Source organism: Daktulosphaira vitifoliae, unplaced genomic scaffold (assembly GCF_025091365.1).
Source record: "Daktulosphaira vitifoliae isolate Bord-2020 unplaced genomic scaffold, ASM2509136v1 Scaffold_4, whole genome shotgun sequence".
NCBI classification, from domain to species: domain Eukaryota; kingdom Metazoa; phylum Arthropoda; class Insecta; order Hemiptera; family Phylloxeridae; genus Daktulosphaira; species Daktulosphaira vitifoliae.
The window spans coordinates 9,534,250-9,554,911 of record NW_026099575.1 but is presented as its reverse complement, the minus strand read 5'-3'; the positions used below and the strand labels follow the sequence as shown (position 1 = coordinate 9,554,911).

General features: G+C 28.2%; 1 protein-coding gene across 1 annotated transcript in view; it reads left to right on the top strand.

The window, feature by feature from the left end:
• The window catches only part of LOC126905464 (mucin-17), a 59,542-nt gene that overhangs the window by 35,275 nt on the left and 3,605 nt on the right, over nt 1–20,662 (top strand). Inside the window, exons 2-6 of the mRNA XM_050685184.1 lie at nt 5,374–5,430; nt 6,872–13,717; nt 13,786–14,000; nt 14,707–15,079; nt 16,602–20,645. Of these exons, the coding sequence (XP_050541141.1) occupies nt 5,374–5,430; nt 6,872–13,717; nt 13,786–14,000; nt 14,707–15,079; nt 16,602–20,645 (11,535 nt within the window). The remainder of the gene's footprint in view (nt 1–5,373; nt 5,431–6,871; nt 13,718–13,785; nt 14,001–14,706; nt 15,080–16,601; nt 20,646–20,662) is intronic.

The following is a 20,662-nucleotide window of genomic DNA, read 5'->3' as shown; positions in this document are numbered from 1 at the left end:
GTGTTTCTTCAAACCTTCTCCGATGAGCAGTAAATTACGTTTGATAATACCGTACAATAAACTTGAAAACTTATAATTTTTATAATGCTCTAAAAATTTAACTAAATACTATGTGCAAATTGCTTTCAAAATTTAAACAACCCAGCACAGTGGGGTCGTGGCATAGTTGGGTCCAGTATAGATGATATCTGACAGTGATTAAAATCACTAACATAAAAAACGCTTCGATGCAAATCTGTAGATAGTGTTTAATTTAAAAAAAAAAATTTGATAAAATAGCATATTTTTGAATATGGTAACCATTTGCGCATAGAAGATAGATCGTCGGGACAAATTTTTTTTTTCATTTTATAGTACATAAAATAAGCTTTAATTTGATATATGTTTAAAGGATGCAGTATTTCCCGAACATTTTCAAAAATTAAGTTGAAAAAATTATTTTTTGTAAAAAAGTTGCTATTTAAAATCCCCCCAATGAGCAGATTAAGTGATAGATTTTCAAAATAATGATATCAAATAAAAGGTAAATATCTAAGGTTTTAGTATAAAACAAAATTATGTTGATTTGTTTATTTTTGAAAAAGTTATGGAAGTTTTAAGAAAAAAAAGTGAGAAAAATGACAAAATTTACCGATTTTTAAATTTGTAATTTTTTTGGATATTTCCCCTATTTGCGGGGAACGAGGGAATTTTTTTTAAATTTTAAGGGTAATGTCTTCAACTACATACGATTTGTGATCTTTTGACATATTTTTGAAAGAAATTGGTACAGTGGGAGCTAAGAAAAAGTGGCGACATAAAAAAAAAAAAAAATTAAACACATCACAGTAAAATTAATACCTTCTCTGCTTCGCATCGAAGCTAAAATAATTTGTGAAAAGAATCACAAAAAAATTAATAAATATCTTCATTAAAAAAAAAAAAAATGAAAATAAAGGGAAATATAATTTTTTTTTTTCTAAAAATTGTCCAAAAAGCACTTTTTATATTTAAATATGTCTTACCGTGTCTTAAACGTCTATTACGTTGTGTTTTATCTTGAATTTTATTTTTAATATATCTGATAATTTATATATTCAACTTTTTCAAATAAAATACAAAAATTATTTTGTTTGTAATATTCGTATAGTCTTGAGGTTTAACAAAATCTATAAAAAATACATAATGCAAAATTCTAGTAGATCAAAAGTTATATGATTCGTCAGAACATAGTGGGACACCTGTATATAATTCATCGACTGTAAAAGTAATACACCACTAATAGGGGCAATAGAGCTCTCACTAAATCATTTAAATTCTTATACATTTTATTATGAAGTTCTCTGAGGAGTTAAACTATTAAAATTAATTCAACTCTGTATTGGCTAACTCCAAAAAAAAAATGTTTTATTTATTTTTAAAACATTTTCTCCTCAAACTAAATATACTACCGATGACTTAATAAAATATTTTTTAAGTGATATTACAATTTAAATAACCTATTTAATTGTAATATATGTTTAAAATAAAAATAATTTAGTTTGATTAAGTAATACAGAGAGTTCAATGAATGTAAATGAAATTTTACGAGTCATATTCACATATTGTGGAATATTTGACCCTTTTTAATTCCGGAGTTCTATAGTTATTAATGTTAGCACGTCTTATCATAAATAATGCATATACCAATGAAAACTTGAAGACAAGATTTATATTCTTGCAAAATATACACGATGAAACAATAAGGTTTGCTTATTATGGCGTACCATGTTAATCTCCAATTGCTGGTACTGTTCACTGATCTTATGTATTATTAACGTTGACAAAAAATGTATTAATGAGTTTTTCTATAAGATATTTTTTTAATTTTCTTGGTTATCCCAAGTTTATTTAAAATGCTATGAATTTACAAAAATTATCCACATATGGCACATGAGGTTTACTTTTCGTGGTTTCACATAGAATTACTTGATTATTATCATTAAATTTATACAGACAATCTATAGATACTATCTGTATAAAGTGTAATCATGTAGAAGAAACAAACCGGTCACTGTTGCTGATTATTTCGCATCATTGCTAACCAACTACTCGTATATTTAAGCTAATTGCACACTAACCCATATAAAATCCCTCAGCTAATTTTCATACATATACATATAGTACTTATGAAGTATTAAATTTTTAAATAGTTTGACAAGCTTATTGTAGTAAAGTTTCATTAGACCACACACGACGTTTAATTTTTTTTATTTTGACAATTGATTAATATCTTATAATATTTACTATACATTATATGATATAATATGCATATATTTGAAAATAATGTACAGTTTTAAAATTGTTTTTTGAATACACTTTTAATTAAAAAAGTAAATTAAACAGCAGAAGAATACAAATTATTAGATAACGTTTTTTTCGACTCATTCTTAACAATTGGATTTATAGTTTCATTAAATAAAGTAATTCAGTTTTTTTGGTTTGTTTTCTTGTATTTAATCACATTAAATAATCTACATTGATATTTTAAAAAAAGATCAATGATTCTTTTGTGTATAAAACAAGTTGTTTTCTCTAATTTTTAACCTGTCGAACTCTCAGTGGTTTCATGAATGAGAAATGTTGTATTAAATGAAGTTGTAGCTGAATTTGTATTCATAAAATAATGTAAAAGAAATTCACAATTTGTTAGTCAAAACTAGTCATAAAATGTGACCTATACTTTTGAAATACATCGTGTGCTTAGAACAATTTCCATACTTTTGTAATAATATTGATTTGGTTAATATCAAATTATAATTAATTAATTCTATTTAATATAGTAAAGAATTTTAGAGTGACCGGTGGTATGGAATCTTGTAGACATCGATATTTTATATTAGACTTAATATATGTGATATAAATGATTTCTTAGATTCCTTGTTAAAAATTTATCATTGTGTCTATTTGATAGATTAAAAATACTTATGTATAGGCTAATGGGCATCATTTTAATATTCTGTAGTTTTTATTAAACATTAGTATTTACTAAAGCTAACTGGTGTGTTATCTACTTTTTTAGGTAACTAAAAAATTAGAACAGCAGAAAACTCTTATAATAATCATTAAAAACCAATCTTATTTGTTTTAATGTTACGTATTTAGTGTTTTTTTAAATTAAAACATTAAAAAAGCCTATTTTTTTCAACTGACATAAACGAAAAAAAAATAAAAAATTTTACGGTTTATTAATGGATAAGAAAAAACCAGGTTTGACCTAATATATCTTTTATTTTTTATATTCGACCTTTATGTAATTAGTCAATAGAAGTCAGGAATATCTATATATAGAGTATTCGGTAAGTAAGTCATTGATTGTAACAAGTGACCTATTTTCCTTACTTACTGAACACTCTATATAAACCTCTATCTATTTTAGTATTCACCGGATCTAATAGTTTCAAACTAATTGTTTATAGAATTTTTTGTAGATATACGACCTCTCCCGATTCAAATCTTTGACAATTTAGCTATGCCTAGGNGCCTATTTTTTTCAACTGACATAAACGAAAAAAAAATAAAAAATTTTACGGTTTATTAATGGATAAGAAAAAACCAGGTTTGACCTAATATATCTTTTATTTTTTATATTCGACCTTTATGTAATTAGTCAATTGTTTGTAACAATGAGAACAATAGAAACCCGTTTCCTGACTTATTGAACACCCTGTATATGAATTAATCTCTGTTACAAACTAAATTCATTATACTTTTTCACAATTAATTATTTTAAGAATTTTAAATATAAATAAGTTTAATTAAGATAAATTTTATGAATTTATTGTACATAAATTTCCTTGGATAGTAACTATTTTTTTTCTTATATTCGCAAAACTAAATTAATGTATAAAATTAAATTTATTTTATTCTGTTCTATATTTTGTTCCTTTAGTCAGTCTTTAAGAAAATCAATTGTTATATTTATTGGAATACTATGTCAAAAGAAATTAACCTATCAATATTTTTAAAAGCATAACTAGATCTTTTTTGAACTGAGTCATTATTATTTTTAACTGAAAAGCTATAGGTTTTTTGAATAGATGAAAATATCTTTACAAAATGTTTAGCCGAATTGTTAGTTGGGACATAAATATTCGACACAATAGGTCTCATATTATTTTCCAGCTTATATTTTTTGGCAAATAATATAGTTTAGGTAATTGAGAGTTTGAAATTTTAATAAAAAACCTGAACTTTTCTTCAATTATTAGTTTTGAACTATTGATAACGTTATATATTTCTTTATAGGGACAATTTGAATAATTTTTGATATTCTAACAAAATAATCTTTATTTTCAGTATTACTATGGAATTCCCTTATCTGATTTTATATTAAAGCAGTTTTTATTTTTTAAATCCTGTATGAGTCGTGAATGTTTTTCATTTTTTCTCCTAAACACCCTTTATTTACAACAGAATTTTTTTGTAAAAAATTTAAACTCTCTCTTCTTGCTAAGTATTGATTATTGAAATCAACACTTTTAACCCCCATTTCAATGTCTACTATGAGATATTCCATCGGAAATTTTTTTAGTAAAAAACTCGTTTTAAGACCCAACTTAGGTATTTCAGTTTCTTCAATGGAAAACACAACGTTTGTGTAATTTACTGGCCATGAGTACTCCATGTCCTAGGTGTAACTGTTTTTTACTTTCCACCGGACTTTTCATGCCCTCTTCTCTTTCAACTCTTTTATCAACTTAATTATTTATCAATGTATTTTACTTTTGGAATATGATATCACTGTCAAGTTTTAGTGGTGTTTGAAATCACGGTATAAATTTTGTATAATTATAATTGTTTTATTATTTATGAATTAATATAAACTTTCAATTGTGTAAACTAAAATTTTAAACCTGCAGTCATAACATTATCTCACACATCTGAACATATTATAATTAAAAATGTTCAACAAATTTTCAAAACTAGAATATTTTTAAATAGCCTATAGTGTGAAACTTTAGTACATTATCTATGTAATAAATCATAATATTTAAGTAAATGTTGTCTGTTTTAAATAAATAGTATAATAATTATACTATAACGAAATTATTTCGTTGTTCTTATCTATTGTGTCACAAAATTTAGTTAAATTTTTTTTTTAGTATGATATACTAAAGATGGATATATGCAATTTAAATTAATTTTTTAATTGAATTTATATTGTTATTTTTTATTTATATATTATTATTATACCTGTAATCTACAATAACATTTTTCCAGGAGATGATCTTTTGGGATTTAGTTTTAAATTAGCTGTTTTGATAAAGTTTTAACATGAGTGGTCATTTCGAGATGAATTTAGTGTGTATTTATAAATTTATTAAAAAGACTTACTAATAATTTTTTTTATAGGTGACATATTGCTCAATGAAAATGATAAAAACATAGAAAGGATTAAAAGAGACGGTGGTAAGTTTTTAATTTTAATCATTTAAACTTGTATATAATGTATGTATTTTTTGAAATTAGGATTTATAAAAATAAAACGTCTATGATTATTAAATGTAAATAACTGATAATAGTCTAGAATAGATAGGAAGGTTATATAACAAATATTTTAAAAACATACTACTTTACATATATTAGTTTATTAATTTATTAGTTAATAATCAATTTTTTTTTAAGTGAATGGGAAGTTACTTGGTCATTTATATTAACCAACTATTAATGAAACTTAATTATAATAGTTCATTGTATTAATGAAAACTTAAGTAAATAAATACTATACTTCATAAAAATATGTTACAGTAGGGATGTAGCATTGTTGGCTATGCTTGGTTAACAATTAATGATTTCTGACAGTGATTAACATCAATTTAATAATAAAACGCGCTTCCACGCGAATCTGTTAAAAAATTTAATAGAACTTCAATATCAAAAATCAAAAGTTTAAAACACATTGTCCAAACGATAGTTTCTTTTACTTACCCAATTTCACATAGAAATATAGTGGAGTAAAGATTTTTTCAATACTGTATAATACATTTCAAAAGATTTTATTTGATACATGGTTTTTAAGGTAGTGTAATTTTGATATATTTTTTTAAATTACTAATATTAATGGAATTATTTCTAGTATTCGACACCATTAGATTAAATAGATTTAAATCGGATTCTTTTAACTTATTGGTCATTAAAATCGGTCTAGCAAGAGATGAGATTTTTGTTGATAAACAAAAATAACACAAACTATCACAAAACCAATATCATCTCAGCTTCACTTTGAAGTCAAAGGGGAAAAGGACAAAATCAAATAATAATAATCCTAACACATTTTGTTTTTGATTCATAAAATAACTTTAAATTTCAAATTGATCAATTTTTTTCATAAAATTAGTTCAGGTTTCTAGTATCAAAATTTTTTTAAAACTATTAACAATAAATAAATGTTTTTTCTTGGTCTTTAACAATATTGTAAATAAATTATCACAAAAATTTAGGGCATCGTTGTTTCCTTCGTATACTTCTTAGTATGCCTGTAAATATATGCTTGTGCTGTTTAAGTATAAAAACAGATGAAATTTTAAATATTATAACTATACAAAAAGACTTTCTGAATTAATTAAAACAATGTTTAATATTTTTCACATTAATTCAAGTAATTTATTCTTTATAAATTAATATTAATTTTCTTATATAGTTAAATAAATTATAAGTTAGATAAATAATTGATTAACATAAATTCCTTCTTAATTATTTATGTATTTACAAAAAATAACATGTATATTTCAATATAAGTTGATTGTTTCAATAAATTTTGAAAGTCTTATATTTTCAAATAAAGATTTTATGTATTGTGTTATTTCTTGTCTATTCTGTCGCTCTAACTTTCTTCACCCCTATGGTTTAGATGTTACTGTATTATTATTGGATGACACCGGAAAAAAGAAGACTTCTCCGACTATAGGCTTATTATCTTCAATGGCTCGCACATTTGTTCAAGATGGTGTTACTACAGAGTACGCCACCCATGTTATTGGTACTACAGTTGGCGATCGTTATGCGCATATTGTTAGTACAGGTTCTCGAATTTTTTACGATAATATCAAGCCCACAAACAGACATGAAACTCCTGAGATTAATCTTCAAACCATATTAGATAACTTAGGTCAGCCACAAGTCTTCGAAAAACTTAAAGAAGATGAATCGAATTTCATTCAAGGAAAAAGTCTTGAATTTACTTCAACTACAGTACCACCACCTCTTAAAAATGTTCTTATTAGTCAAGAAGTTTCAATAAAGAAAAATTTTAATCTTGATATTAAGCCATCTAAAGTAGATCCTAAAAATAGTTTACCAACATTTACTGTGAAAAGTAATGATGAAAACTACTTACCACCGTTAGAAGAAACGACTAAGCATGATGAATTATCTCGTAATAAATTGAAACTCCCTAAGAATATTTTTAGAAATGGATTAAAGCCAATTGAAATTAAAAAATATGAAACTGTTACGTATTATGGATTTGCTGATTTTATGACAACTGTTGGCAATACAGTTATTATATTCATGCCTAAAACTCCAATTTTAATAGAACCAACTGGCGTGACTAGTATTAAAGGTGAAGCTACTTTACGACCTGAAGATATGATCAAGCCTTCAAAATCAGTTGAAGTCTCATTGTCCCATACTATAGCTCCTTCAATGAAAAAAATTGACTATTCTAATATAATAGAATCAAGTATGACTTCTTCAGAAGATACAATAGTAATACCTACTGAGCCTCTATCCCGCAGAATATCAGAAACGACAAGAGTGTTTAACAATGAACAAGAAGCATTGGGATTGTTAAAAACTATTGGAGGAGTAGATGTTATTGAGAGTAAAACTACAAGACTTACTACATTTTTCTATGGTACATATACTAATGGAAAATATACACAACTACAACAAACAGTATCAACTTTACTTACAAAGCCTACTCCTACGGTAAAAAGTCCTAAAATTGAAATTCCATCAACAAAAGTAACAACTACAATGAAAACAGCTGAAACAAAACCTATTACATCAACTACAGAGGAAAATAAATTAAGCACCACTACTGAATCAGAAGAAGATGTTTCTATAAAATCAGATAAAGAAAAAACTATTAAAAGTTCTTCAACTGAAGGTATCTTATATAAAACATATACCCATTTAACTACATTCTTTATACCAGTAGATGAAAGTATAACTACTTCGTCTGTAAAATCTAGAGTTGTTTTGTCCCCTGAAACTACTCAAATTATAACTACAATAATGACAGAAATAATGACTAGTACTACAGAAGAACCCCTAACAACAGATCCCGAAGAAGATAGTACGAAATATATGACAACTGAAGAAACAATAATTACTACTGACAAAGTTGAGTTAGAAAAAACAACAGAAGAAAAAGTTTCAGAATTAACTACTATTTTAAAAAAAGATGAAATTATAACAACTGAAAAATCAGTCGATGTAAACAATAATAATGGTGATATAGAAAATGAAATGATTTCAACAACAACGACTAAACCGGAAGATGAAGAGGTTGATATATTATTTAAAACAGTGTACACGACATACACATATTTAACAACATTTTTCAAAGAATCAACAACGAGTGTTTTAAGTAGAGAGGAAGTAGTAACTAATATTATTACATCCACTATAGAAAGAAATTCACTAGCTACTGATCCTGCATTTGCTGAACTATTTGCTAGAGAAGAAGGAAGCTTATTAAATTCAGCATTATACGAAACTGCTAGACAACCTAGAGTATTAGCCACTCGCGTTAGATCAGAAAACCCATCGTCAGTTTATAAAAATAAACCTCATAATAATTTATTTGCATCTACCTTGGATTCAGTTAATTACCAAAAAGAACTTGCAACTCCGCCGTTAGAAGATAGTATTGTAAAAACATTTTCAAAAACATATACTTATTTTACAACATTTGTATCTGAAGGTTCTACTAGTCTTAAAAGTCGTACAGAAGTTTATACAAACGTAATGACGCCCTCTAGTATAGTTAATTTGCAAATTGAACCAACGATCCTTAAAAATATAAAACCAACAGAAACCAAAACTACTGAAAATTATTATGAGCTAAAAGACCAAACACCGCATGAAAAAAATAAACTAGTAAATGAAAAAGAATTCAACGAAAATCAAAAGATCAAAAATATTATAAACCAAGAAAAAATTAACGCTGTATCGCAACCATTCAAGTATGATATGACAATAACAAGAAACCGAACAAATTTTAAAGATGCTACAGATGAAATACCAAAAAACGATATTATTGGAGAATCCATGATTGCAGATACAAAATCAATTTCTTCTAATAATATTAAAAGAAAAGTTTCCATTGAAGATGATGAAGATATGGAAAGTGCTGAAACTAATGAAAATTTTGAGCCATCACCTACACGTGAACTTCAAACAAGTTTCACAACATATACTTATTTTACAACATTTTACAAAGGAATTTCTTCCAGTGATGTTATAAGTCGCTTTGAAACAATTACTAATGTAGTTCCTCAATCTATACAGCCTACAGACGTTGAAAATTTGAACAGTGAACAAAGTACATTGCCAGTTACCTATTTTACAACTTATACATACTGGACTACATTGTATAAAGATGGAAGCAGTTTAGTTACTAGCCGTGAAGATACCCAAACCAATATTGTGACACCATCAGTAATCGAAAGTTCAAATCCTCCAGTAATAGAACCAACTTCTAAAGTTGATACTATATCTGCTAGTAAGCCAGTTGAACTTGAACCAACTACATTCTTCACTACTTTTACTTATTTCACAACATCATACCTCGGAAATGAAACGTTAGTGAATAGTAGATTAGAGACTGTTACAAGTGTTCTCAATACCCTAGGAATCGATCAAACTACTCCTAATGATGAGGGTGATGTTGAAGAAAGTGTAATTAAAACTGAACCAGAGAATGCATTTGTTGATAAATCAGCAATGCCAATCCTAAAACCAACCGGTTTATTATCATCTATTGCATCTCGGGAGGTAAATAATGGTGTAACGACAGAATTTATTACTGATGTCTACGGAACTTACATTGATGGGTTATATGCTCAAATTCTCGAAAGTAAATCGAGTACAATAGAAGGAACATCTACTCAGTCTGATCTAAAAAGTACAGACATTATTTCACTAAATGAAGGTAAAATTGTAGATGCAGATGAAATTAGTACAACTTTTTACACGACTAAAGCTATTGGCACTTATATTGATCAACTATATGCTCAAGTCATTGAGAGTACATCTTCAATTAAAGTGAATGTTCAAAAACAAACTTTAGATCCATCTACAACTATTTTAGGCAGTAAAACATACCGCACTGGATTAGTTAGTCTAATAGAAGGTACGAGTATAAAAGATTTAACTACTATATATTACGAAACCAAAGTAATAGGAAAAGTTATTGATAGCGAATATACTCAAGAATTTGAAAGTTCTTCTATGACAAAAACTGGCGTGAAACCTACAACAGTACAAGAAATTATTTCATTTTCGACCAAATTGAATGATATTTTTAAAGATATACCAACATCCCCTTCACCAGCAACAATCGAAAGCTCAAAAGGTGAAAGCGGAACTACCACAGAAAAAACAAATGAAACTTCAGAAGAAGAAAATTCTAATAAAAAGAAAACATTTCCAGTTATTAGACCTTTTGTTTCAAGACAAAGGCCAACCTTTTTACCAAAGAAAAAATCTACCGATAGTTTAGGAGCTGCAACAATTAACCGAAGTATTACTCCTACAATAGTTGCTACTCCAGCTCTTAAAACTAATGAAAAAGGGTTAGGATCTACCAGCCGAAATCGATTTGCTGGTGTTCGCAAGTCAAGCTCTTCGCTACCAGTTGAATCAAGTTTATCAGCATCTAGTACGAGAAAATTTTCAAGGTCTAAAAGTCCTAATACATCTTTAATTTCTCCTTCATTGAGTTTTAGAGGAAAATCTTCCACATCTGTTTCGAGAGTAAATCCGATATCATCGACTGCAAGTTTTGGAAATCAAAGAAAAAGTAGTATTAATTTAAGGCTTTCGAGTTCAAAATCAAATGAAGTTACACCCAAAAGCTCGTTACCTACCAGATTTAGAGTAAGGCCAACTGCTTCTACAGGTTTTAATCGCTTGTCGAGTACAGTAACAACAAGTACTGAAGACATTCCGTATAATAAGGAAATAAGCACATCATTGTTCACAGAAGAAACTATAATTGAAGATGAAGAAGTCACTACTCCTTCCACAATAACAGAGTCATCTAGAAGAGGAAGTAATCCATTACTTAAACTTCGACGACCCCTACTTCCCAAGTCACCTGCTACTACTCAATCTCCTAGAAAAAATACAGTTAGGACTACTGGAAAGACAACAACAAGTACAACAACTACATCTAGACCTCAAAGGCCAAAAACGCCTAGTCCTCTCATAACACGCAATAGACCAAAACCAGCTAATGGTTTGTTTCCAACAAGAGGGTTTGGTAAAAAAGAACAAGAGCAAGAAATAGTCAGTGAACCTAATTTTGAAGAAGAAAAATCACAACAAGAGTTAAAAACAAATGATGAATTAGATAACGATTATGAATCTTTAGATATTCAAATCCAAGAACCACAATCTAACACTGTTACTGAAACTGAGAAACCATCGAGAGGTAGTAAAACTTTTAACAATCAAGTACAAATAAGACCCTTCAATAATAAAAGAAACCGATCAAAAAGACAAGTAGAATATGGAAGTAAATATTATGACACTAGTAAAAATTATAGAAGTAGCAGACAGCCGTCAAGAAACACAAATGTGGATTATTATTATTACGATGAGTATGTAGAAGACACTCCAGCTCCAGTAAGAGTTCCTCCACCAAGAAGGCAACCAAGTAGGGCAAAACCTCAACAAAGAGTTGCTCCCACCACTTCCTCGTCTACATTTGGTAGATCACAGTTTACATTAAGAGAAAAGACTCCATTGAGTACATTACCGGCAACAACACAAAGAACATCAAACTATAGAAGAACTCGACCACCTATAGTAGAAAATACTACTCCTAAAAGATTACCAAGATTAAGATATTCAACTACAACTACACCAGAACCTATTCGTAATAATCGACGGTATACACCTTCTTCGCGGCGCCAAAACACACGATCAAGATATAGAGATCAAGAATTAGATACCAATATAAACACTCAAACTATATTTGACGGCACAATCACAGTTACTCATAAAATACCAACGGAACTTACAATACCTTTCATTGTTGGTAAAAATACTGAGTATAAACAAGTGTTAACAGCAAAACCTAGTCTCGAAATACTTGGCCCAAATCAATACAGTACAGTTACCGGTAAAAATGGTTATCCAACATTACAACTTATTAGAGAAGTAACAGAATCTCTACCCAATGGTTTAACAGAAATAACAAAATTTGTTATATTTGAACAACCTACCACTAGTATAACTTATACGCCTACTTACATAAGAGGTAGAAAAACATCATTCTCGCATATTGTACCGAGTACAATATATGAAGTTCGGCCTGAAGTCAGTACTGTTCAGCCTCAACTAAATAATGCTCCTCTTGCTAATTTGTTGCTTTCACAATTACTTTTAGGAAATCTAGGTATTCAACAAACTGTTAACCCACTTCTTGCTCTAAATTCAGCAATGGTTACTACTCAAGCTCCAGTAACTGAATTTAAAACAAAAAGTACAACATATGTGACTACAGTAACTAGTTCTTTATCAACAGTTCTTCCAATTACATTCAGTGGAAAAGTTATATCAACAACTGTTATTGATAGTTCTATCAACGTTATTACAGCTACAGAATATATAACAGAAACTATTGTAACTACACCAACAATAACACAACAACAAACTAACCAATTAAATACATTACTTTTACCTGCTTTACTTCAAGCTCAGCTTTTAGGACAAGCAACGACTTCAAATCATTTGTTGGGTAGTATTGATACAACACAAGAAGACTTACTTCAAGAACTAATAGAACCTACTCCAAAATATGAAGATGTATCACATGGTGTTGGAGCTAAACCATCGAAAAAAAAAATAGTTTCTAAAAAACCGCCAGATCCAGCGATACAACCTGCTGAATCAAGTGTAGTTACGTTGTATGTTTCTGGTAAAAGACCTGGTGAATTTAGTACTGTATTATCAACAGTGACATTTGATGAAACAGCAACTGTTCGAAAACGAGAAGTTGAACCTTCATCTGTTTTAGACTTAATGGCAACAGTGTTTGAAGATTTTTTATTATCTCCGACTAATGACGAACACTTTCAAAGTTATAACGAAGAAGAAACTCAAAGTCTAGAAAGTGTATTAGGTGATGTAAGTAAAAACGTAAAAATCGAGAATCGTGCTACACAAATAAAAGCGCAACCAGCTGAATCTACAATTCAAGAAACTACCGGTCATTTTTTATGGAAACGCTCCGCTGATTCTCCAGTTCAGCGGGAAAGCCTAAAATCTAAAATCTGGAGTTCCGGAAGTCAAATTAAAAGAGAAGAGCCTAAATTTTTCTTATCTATGAACACTTCTCTATTTGACTATCCAAAAAACCAAAAAAAACAATTAACCCAAAACATTTCTTATGTCGGTGTTAGGAAAAACTCTTCTTTTACTATCTTCAAAAATCTACAACAAAATATAATTGAGGCGAAAGGTAAGAAGTTTTAACTTAAAAGTTTATTTATTATTTTTTCTAACATTAGAGTTATTTTATTTTAACAGAGGAACAAAGAGGATTTGAAGATAGAAAATTAAGCTTCGCTACCAAAAAAATGAGTAACGGTGTCGAAGTAATAGTTGCTGGTGATAAAAGTACTTACCCTGGACAAACTAATATATTAAGAGTCTTACCTACATCTCCTGCAAAACCTATTACACTCGCACCTAGTACATTAACAGATCATATGCTCATGATGCTACCACATCCTATCAAACAAGTAATATGTTGAACGTTTTTATTTTTCTTAGAATAATGTTATGTACGGAAATAATTTTGAAATAAGTCTCACTATTTTACTTAGATAGTTAATTAATAAGAGTACCTATTTGATTTAAAATAAATTATCTCAAAGAAAAATAAATGGATAATAAACCAACTTGAGAAACTTGATGTTATCAGTCTATTTTAATAAGTAATTTTTAATTAAATCTGGTTTTTTGCTATTTATGATAAATAATGGATTTTTATTTAATTGGTAGGTACATTAAATATACTATTTTTCTTTAAAAACAGTTATTGTTTACTATTAAAAAGACAAATATCAGTTATGAAGTCTTTATATTTTTCTACTTTTATTGAATAAATTCAATTGCTTACTAAACTTTTAGGCTGTTTGAGTAACGTTTATTATCTAATAGTTCTAGATATTTAAATGTGATTAGTTCAAATTTTGAGCCAAAAACCATAATTACTATTCTGGAAAATAAACAAAAAATATTTAATAATGATCATAATATTAATTTATTGAAAATTATTTATATAATTAAAGCTACATTTTAATGAAATAAAATTATCAATTTTAATTTTAAATGAACAATTGTTTAAACTATTTTAGTATTTTATTTTAGTTTAATTTATTAATTTTGATATCATCAAAATCATCCTTTTGTATCTTTACTAATGAAACTTAATATATTTTTTAGAGCATAAATAATCAGTTTGTTACCAAGACTTATTTAACAACTTATACATATCTTACAACATTTTTGGATGGAGAAGCTACAATTGTATCCAGTAGAGAAAAAGTAGTATCAAATGTTGTAACTGATGAAGTTAATAAGATTACTCCGACTTCAACTCTTAGTCAAGTTACATTAACATCGAGCCCTAGTTTAGAAATTGGAGTTTATCATACTACATATACATATCTAAACACAATTGTTGATGGAGATCAACCTCTTGTAATGACTAGTCAAAAAACTGTAGCTAATACTGTTACTGCGCCTCACGAGTTCTTAACTCCTTTACAGTCTTCTGAGCCTGCTTATCATGATACTAATACATACCTTAATACAGGTAAAATAAAATTTATAGTTTAAACAACAAGAATAAATCTATGAGAACAGGTTTTAAAATAATACATCTTTTACTTGGCATGAAAACTGACTTCATGTTAAAAATGAAAAAAATACTTTGATATATCTCAACTAAGAAAATAATTGGGTATCTAGCGATAATATTTCATATTTTGTATTTAAAAGAAGTTTTACACGTCAAGCAAGGGATTTGAATTTTCAAGTTTGGCATGAAATTAAGGTTATTTTATATTTAACTGAAAAAAACTTAACAATATTTAATTTTTTTTTTCTGGTTATTAGAACAAAATGTAAGAATTACACAACTAATGGGGTTATACACATCCATTTTTATAAAATCATATATTTAAATATTGCCAAAAATAAATTCCCAAATTCATAAATTATTTTAAACGATAAGTTAAAAATAATTAAAGTTTAAGTCTTCTTATTATTTTTTATTATCTTTACGTCAAAGGTAAATTATTTATTTTGAAGGTGAAACAATTTTTTAAATGCTTATTGTAATATAACATAGATTAAACATATTTTTCAAAAAAATGTGAGTAGTGTTATTTACGCCTGGTGTATATAGATATTTATTCTAAATTTTATGAGTTAAGCCTTTTTTTTGTTTATTGAATTTATTAAATTTTTCATGAATAATAAAGAAACAACTTTTTTTAATATACAATCAACCAAACATGATTAAACAATGCCTTTCAATGCAACATACTTCAAATCAGGGCTAGGAACAAAAATGATATTTTGGGTTATGCTTCAGGTTTTATGTTATTGATAATTTCGGTTTCAGTTAATAACAGTTTTTAAATATATTTTATGTAATAAATTTTTTCATTTAGTTAAAAAGGATTCCTGAACGAGTTTTATGATTAAACAACTTTAGCTAAATGCTATATTAATATAAAAATATCTTATTAGTTTCAATTTGAAGTTAAAAAGGTATTGTACTGTATTTTATTTACCAGGGTATGCCTTTTTTTTGTGTCTGTCTATAAAAATTCTAAGTTTACACTAAAATTAATCATATATGTACACTATAAATTTATTAAATTTAAATATTTAATTTATTCAGTATTTACATATTGTTTGAAGTGATATCTTTGGGATATTTTTATTAAAAAGTTAAAATTTGTTAGTATGTATTGCTCTTTTAAAAATATTAATTATTACACAGAACTGGTTTAAATTGGGTAGATTTAAAAAGTAATAATAGAAGTTAGAATGTAAAATTTTTTTTTTTTAGCTTTAATTCGCATAAAAATGACTTTATAACTCTAATTATTTGTTTTTATGGACAAATATCAAAAATAGTGTTTATATTCAAAATTTGTTTACTCAAGGTATAGTTTTTAACTATAATAAATATATTTTATCAAAAAAATTAATATAAGAAATAGTACATATTTTTTTATTAATTTTCCTTATTTCAAATTATTGTTTTCGTGTTAATTACCTTAGCATAATTTTAATATATATTCTATATTTTGTTTCATATTTAGTTTCATTCACAAAAACTCTAAGTGATGGACCTGATTATACTATTGTAAGTACAGAAGATATATTAACTCAAGTTATAATAACTAAAACAGATAATTCACCAACAATGGATTATTCTCAATTAAAATTGGCAAATACTGCAACTGACGTTGTTAAAACGAATTATGCTACTTATTCATACTACAATACAATATTAAATGGTTCAAAAACTGCAGTAAATTCAGATATTTCTGTTTCTTCAGAAAATTTTTCAAAAAATCATACATCAACAAAATTTGAGGAAATAAAATCAATATCTACTGTAGAAAAAATGCCATTTAATGTATATGCTACTAAGACATATCTTACAACATTTACTTATTTTACAACATTACTCAAAGATAATAATGGAAAAGATCCATCAAGTACTCAAGTAAAATCAAGAACTAAAGTTATTCAAAATGTTGTTACAGAGTCAGTAGATACATCATTATTTAATTCAAATTATTTATCTTTTTTAAGTAAGTCTGTACAAAATGAAAATATTCCAATCACTGCTACTGCAACATTGAATAACGGCCAAAAATTGGAATTTACTGCAATGAAAGACACTTTATCTCAGAATAATGGTTATGATTATTCGGCAAGTTTAAGTCTTATAACTCCAACTTCTACTGAACTAGAAAAATTAAGTGTGGCAGAAATAACTACTAACGTATTCGAAAAAGTAAAAGAAACTATCAAACCTTCGAGTGTTACAAAAATATTACAGAAGACAGAATTACAAAAACCACCAAAGAAAAATTTACCTTCTAAATCTGAACAAAAAATACCCACTAACTCTTTTCCAAAACCAGATAATTCAAATACTGGTGGAAGTTTAATCAATTTTGGAACAATGGCTCAAAGTTTGACTGCATTAAAACCAGTTATTAGTGCAGTAGCTGGTATAATCCAAAATAATTACAGAAAAAATGATATAACTAAAAATGTACAAACCCAGCAAAAAATAACTGCAAAACCAATAAGTCAAGAAACTACTAGTAGATCACCTATTTATATTCCACTTGCAGATTCTTTAGTTTCTGAAAGTCAACAATACCCTGATACTGACGAAAGAAATCCTTTAGTAGGACCAGTAAAACTACCACTTGAAGCTTCTATGTTATCAGGAGGAATTCCAATTAGCCCTGGAGAAGTGATTACTACAAATAGTGACGTTATTATAGGAAAACCTTCAGTTTTAGGTCCTAGACCACTACCTGATAACTATAAAAATGAAGAATTACCTTTTGGAATGCAACCCTCTCCACCTTCACCTCAGTTTAAAGATAAAATCTCAAACCCAATTAATAATTATCCTAGGGATAACATAAAAAACAACATACTTAACTATCATCCAATACCTCATACTGATAGAAAAAATACACAACCAATGCGTTATTTTGAAAATCAGGTACAAAGTCAGTACCACTTTACTAATGCCCCAGTAAAATCAGAAGTGAATATTATACCATTAAGTAAACCAGATCCTTGGCCTACAAAAATAATTACAGATGTTCAACCACTAATATTAACTAATCTGGATGGTGAAAAAAATATTAAATATAGTAATCAACAGTTAGTAACATCAAACAAACCATACGTTGAACAATCATCACTTGATCCTTTATTAGTGAACATACAACCATCACAAGTTGCCCAAGTTGTAATACCACATGGAAGCCAAACTGCATTAATATATAGTGACCAACCTGCTATTGGTCATAGTTCAAAAGGTGAAATATTCAATGATCCACAACCTTATCCAGAAAATCATGTTAATCCTGGTTTTGTTGGTTTGCAAGTTTATGGTACTGAAAATCGTCCCATAAATAGTGTGACTTCAAAAATACCGGCTAATGCAATTAACTTTGATATACCAGTGTCACCAGCTGGTATAACTGTTGGTGACTCAGAATCTCACCACATAATTTTGTATGATAATGAAACTGGAAAAATAAAAACAAATTCTGGGCATACACAAAACTATATAAATAATAACAATAATTATTTAATTCCACCACCAATATCTCAAATTAATTCATTTGTGAAAAAACCAAATGGTGGATCATCTTCAGCCGAAGATGATTTGTTACAGTTTGAAGAAGGCGAAGTAACACAAGAATCAAAGAAAACACCATTGAGACCAGGAGAACTTCCATTTGGTGTTCATATTGATGGAATAGATGAAGAAGAAACTCCTATTATTACTGGTAAACCACATGGAGGTAATTTTAAAGGGGAAGAACAAATTGTTTCAGTAGGAAATCCTATAAAAACTGAAATAAATTCTGATAATTTAATAGCACTTAATAAAGACCAGCATAACTCAAAAAATAATTTACAGAACTTTAATAAAGAAATTATTACAAGTAGTATAGAGAATACAAATAAACCTAATAAAGTTCCCATTAACATTCCACCTAGAGATGATATTAAACAAGCTATGGATATGGACGAAAAATTACCACCATTACCACCACCCAAAAAAACTAATGTAAATGATTTAGATGTTCAAGGAAGTACTCCACAGCCCAGTATAATATGGCCTCAACATATTAATATTAATAACGAAGTATTGGGATTGTCTCCTCCTCCTGTTCCCACTTCAGCTACCTATTCCTTAAAATATGATAATGTAACATCAAAACTACAAGTGTCCAAAAGACCATATCCTCCTAAATTAAGACCAACAACTTCACCTCCATATCAGTTTGAAAAACCTCAAAACAAGCGACCACCACCTCCATATCAACCATCTGGTGATGCTATACTGAAACCATTATCAACAACTGCTAAGGTTGAACTTCAAAATAAACGTCCTCTAATTCCATACCAACACACTGATGATGTTATATTAAAACCATTACCAACAACTGCAAAAGTTGAACTTCTACAAAAATGGGAACTCTCATCAGTAATAAAAACAAGCAATAAACTATACCAGCAAGAAAAACCTGAAATGAAAAATCCAGAAAAAGTTACAGTGAGTCAAAATTCATCAATAAAACCTTACGTATATGAGACTGTAAAAGAAAAAACAATTTTACCCAGTATTCCAGTCACTAATGTAATTCCCACAATTATTACTCAACAAACAAATAAATGGCAAGATTACAATTCAATTTTAAGCACTGAAGGTAGGATAGAAACAATTCAGTCAACAACTGAAACTCCAGCACTGACTTATTCTACACAAAGTATTATTAAAGTATACACTATGCCAAATAACCCAATAGCTAAACCAACTACTAAAACAACTGATTATCATAGTGTGATCAGTGTTGTAGTAAAAAATGAAGAAAAACCTCATGAAAAAAGTAATGGAGATCTTATCGATAGCCCAACAACTCCCAAACAAAAGTCCCAACTTAGACCACAAGTAACAATTTTACAACTTCCAGAAAGACCTCCATTTATGGATGAGTTCCACATGCAAATTCAACAGGCTTCATTATTGCCTACAAGATTTGTAACGCATACACAAACATTATCTGTAACAATTACAGAAACAACAGTTTTGCAGAGCGATGGATTGGAACCTTCAACACATACACTTGTTCTGACTAAGACACAAACATCAACATTAGTGGACACAGTAACAGAATTTCACACTTTGGTTAAGCCAACTCAAGTATTATCAACAATAACTACAACTGTTCCAGTTTCCATTCATTCTGAACCAACTTCATCAATTCCAATTATTGAAGGAACCAAATCTAATACGGTTAATATTGCTCCAGATGAAAATGAAACACTTTTAGTGGTCATGACTGACAAGAAAAATAGTAATCAACATAATCACAATCATGGAATACCACCTGAAATTCAGGTGCCAGATGAAACTAATGAAATAGGACCGAGTGACGTATTGTTAAGTGGCATTTTAACTCATTCATCTGATTCAGAATGTAAACCTGAATGTAAGGCATCCAAAAATGAAATTTGTCAAAAGGTTGAAAATGTTATGCGGTGTGTTTGCCGTCCTGGTTTTGCAAGAATTTTTATGGATAAGCCTTGTAAACGTAAGTATTCTAAAGCA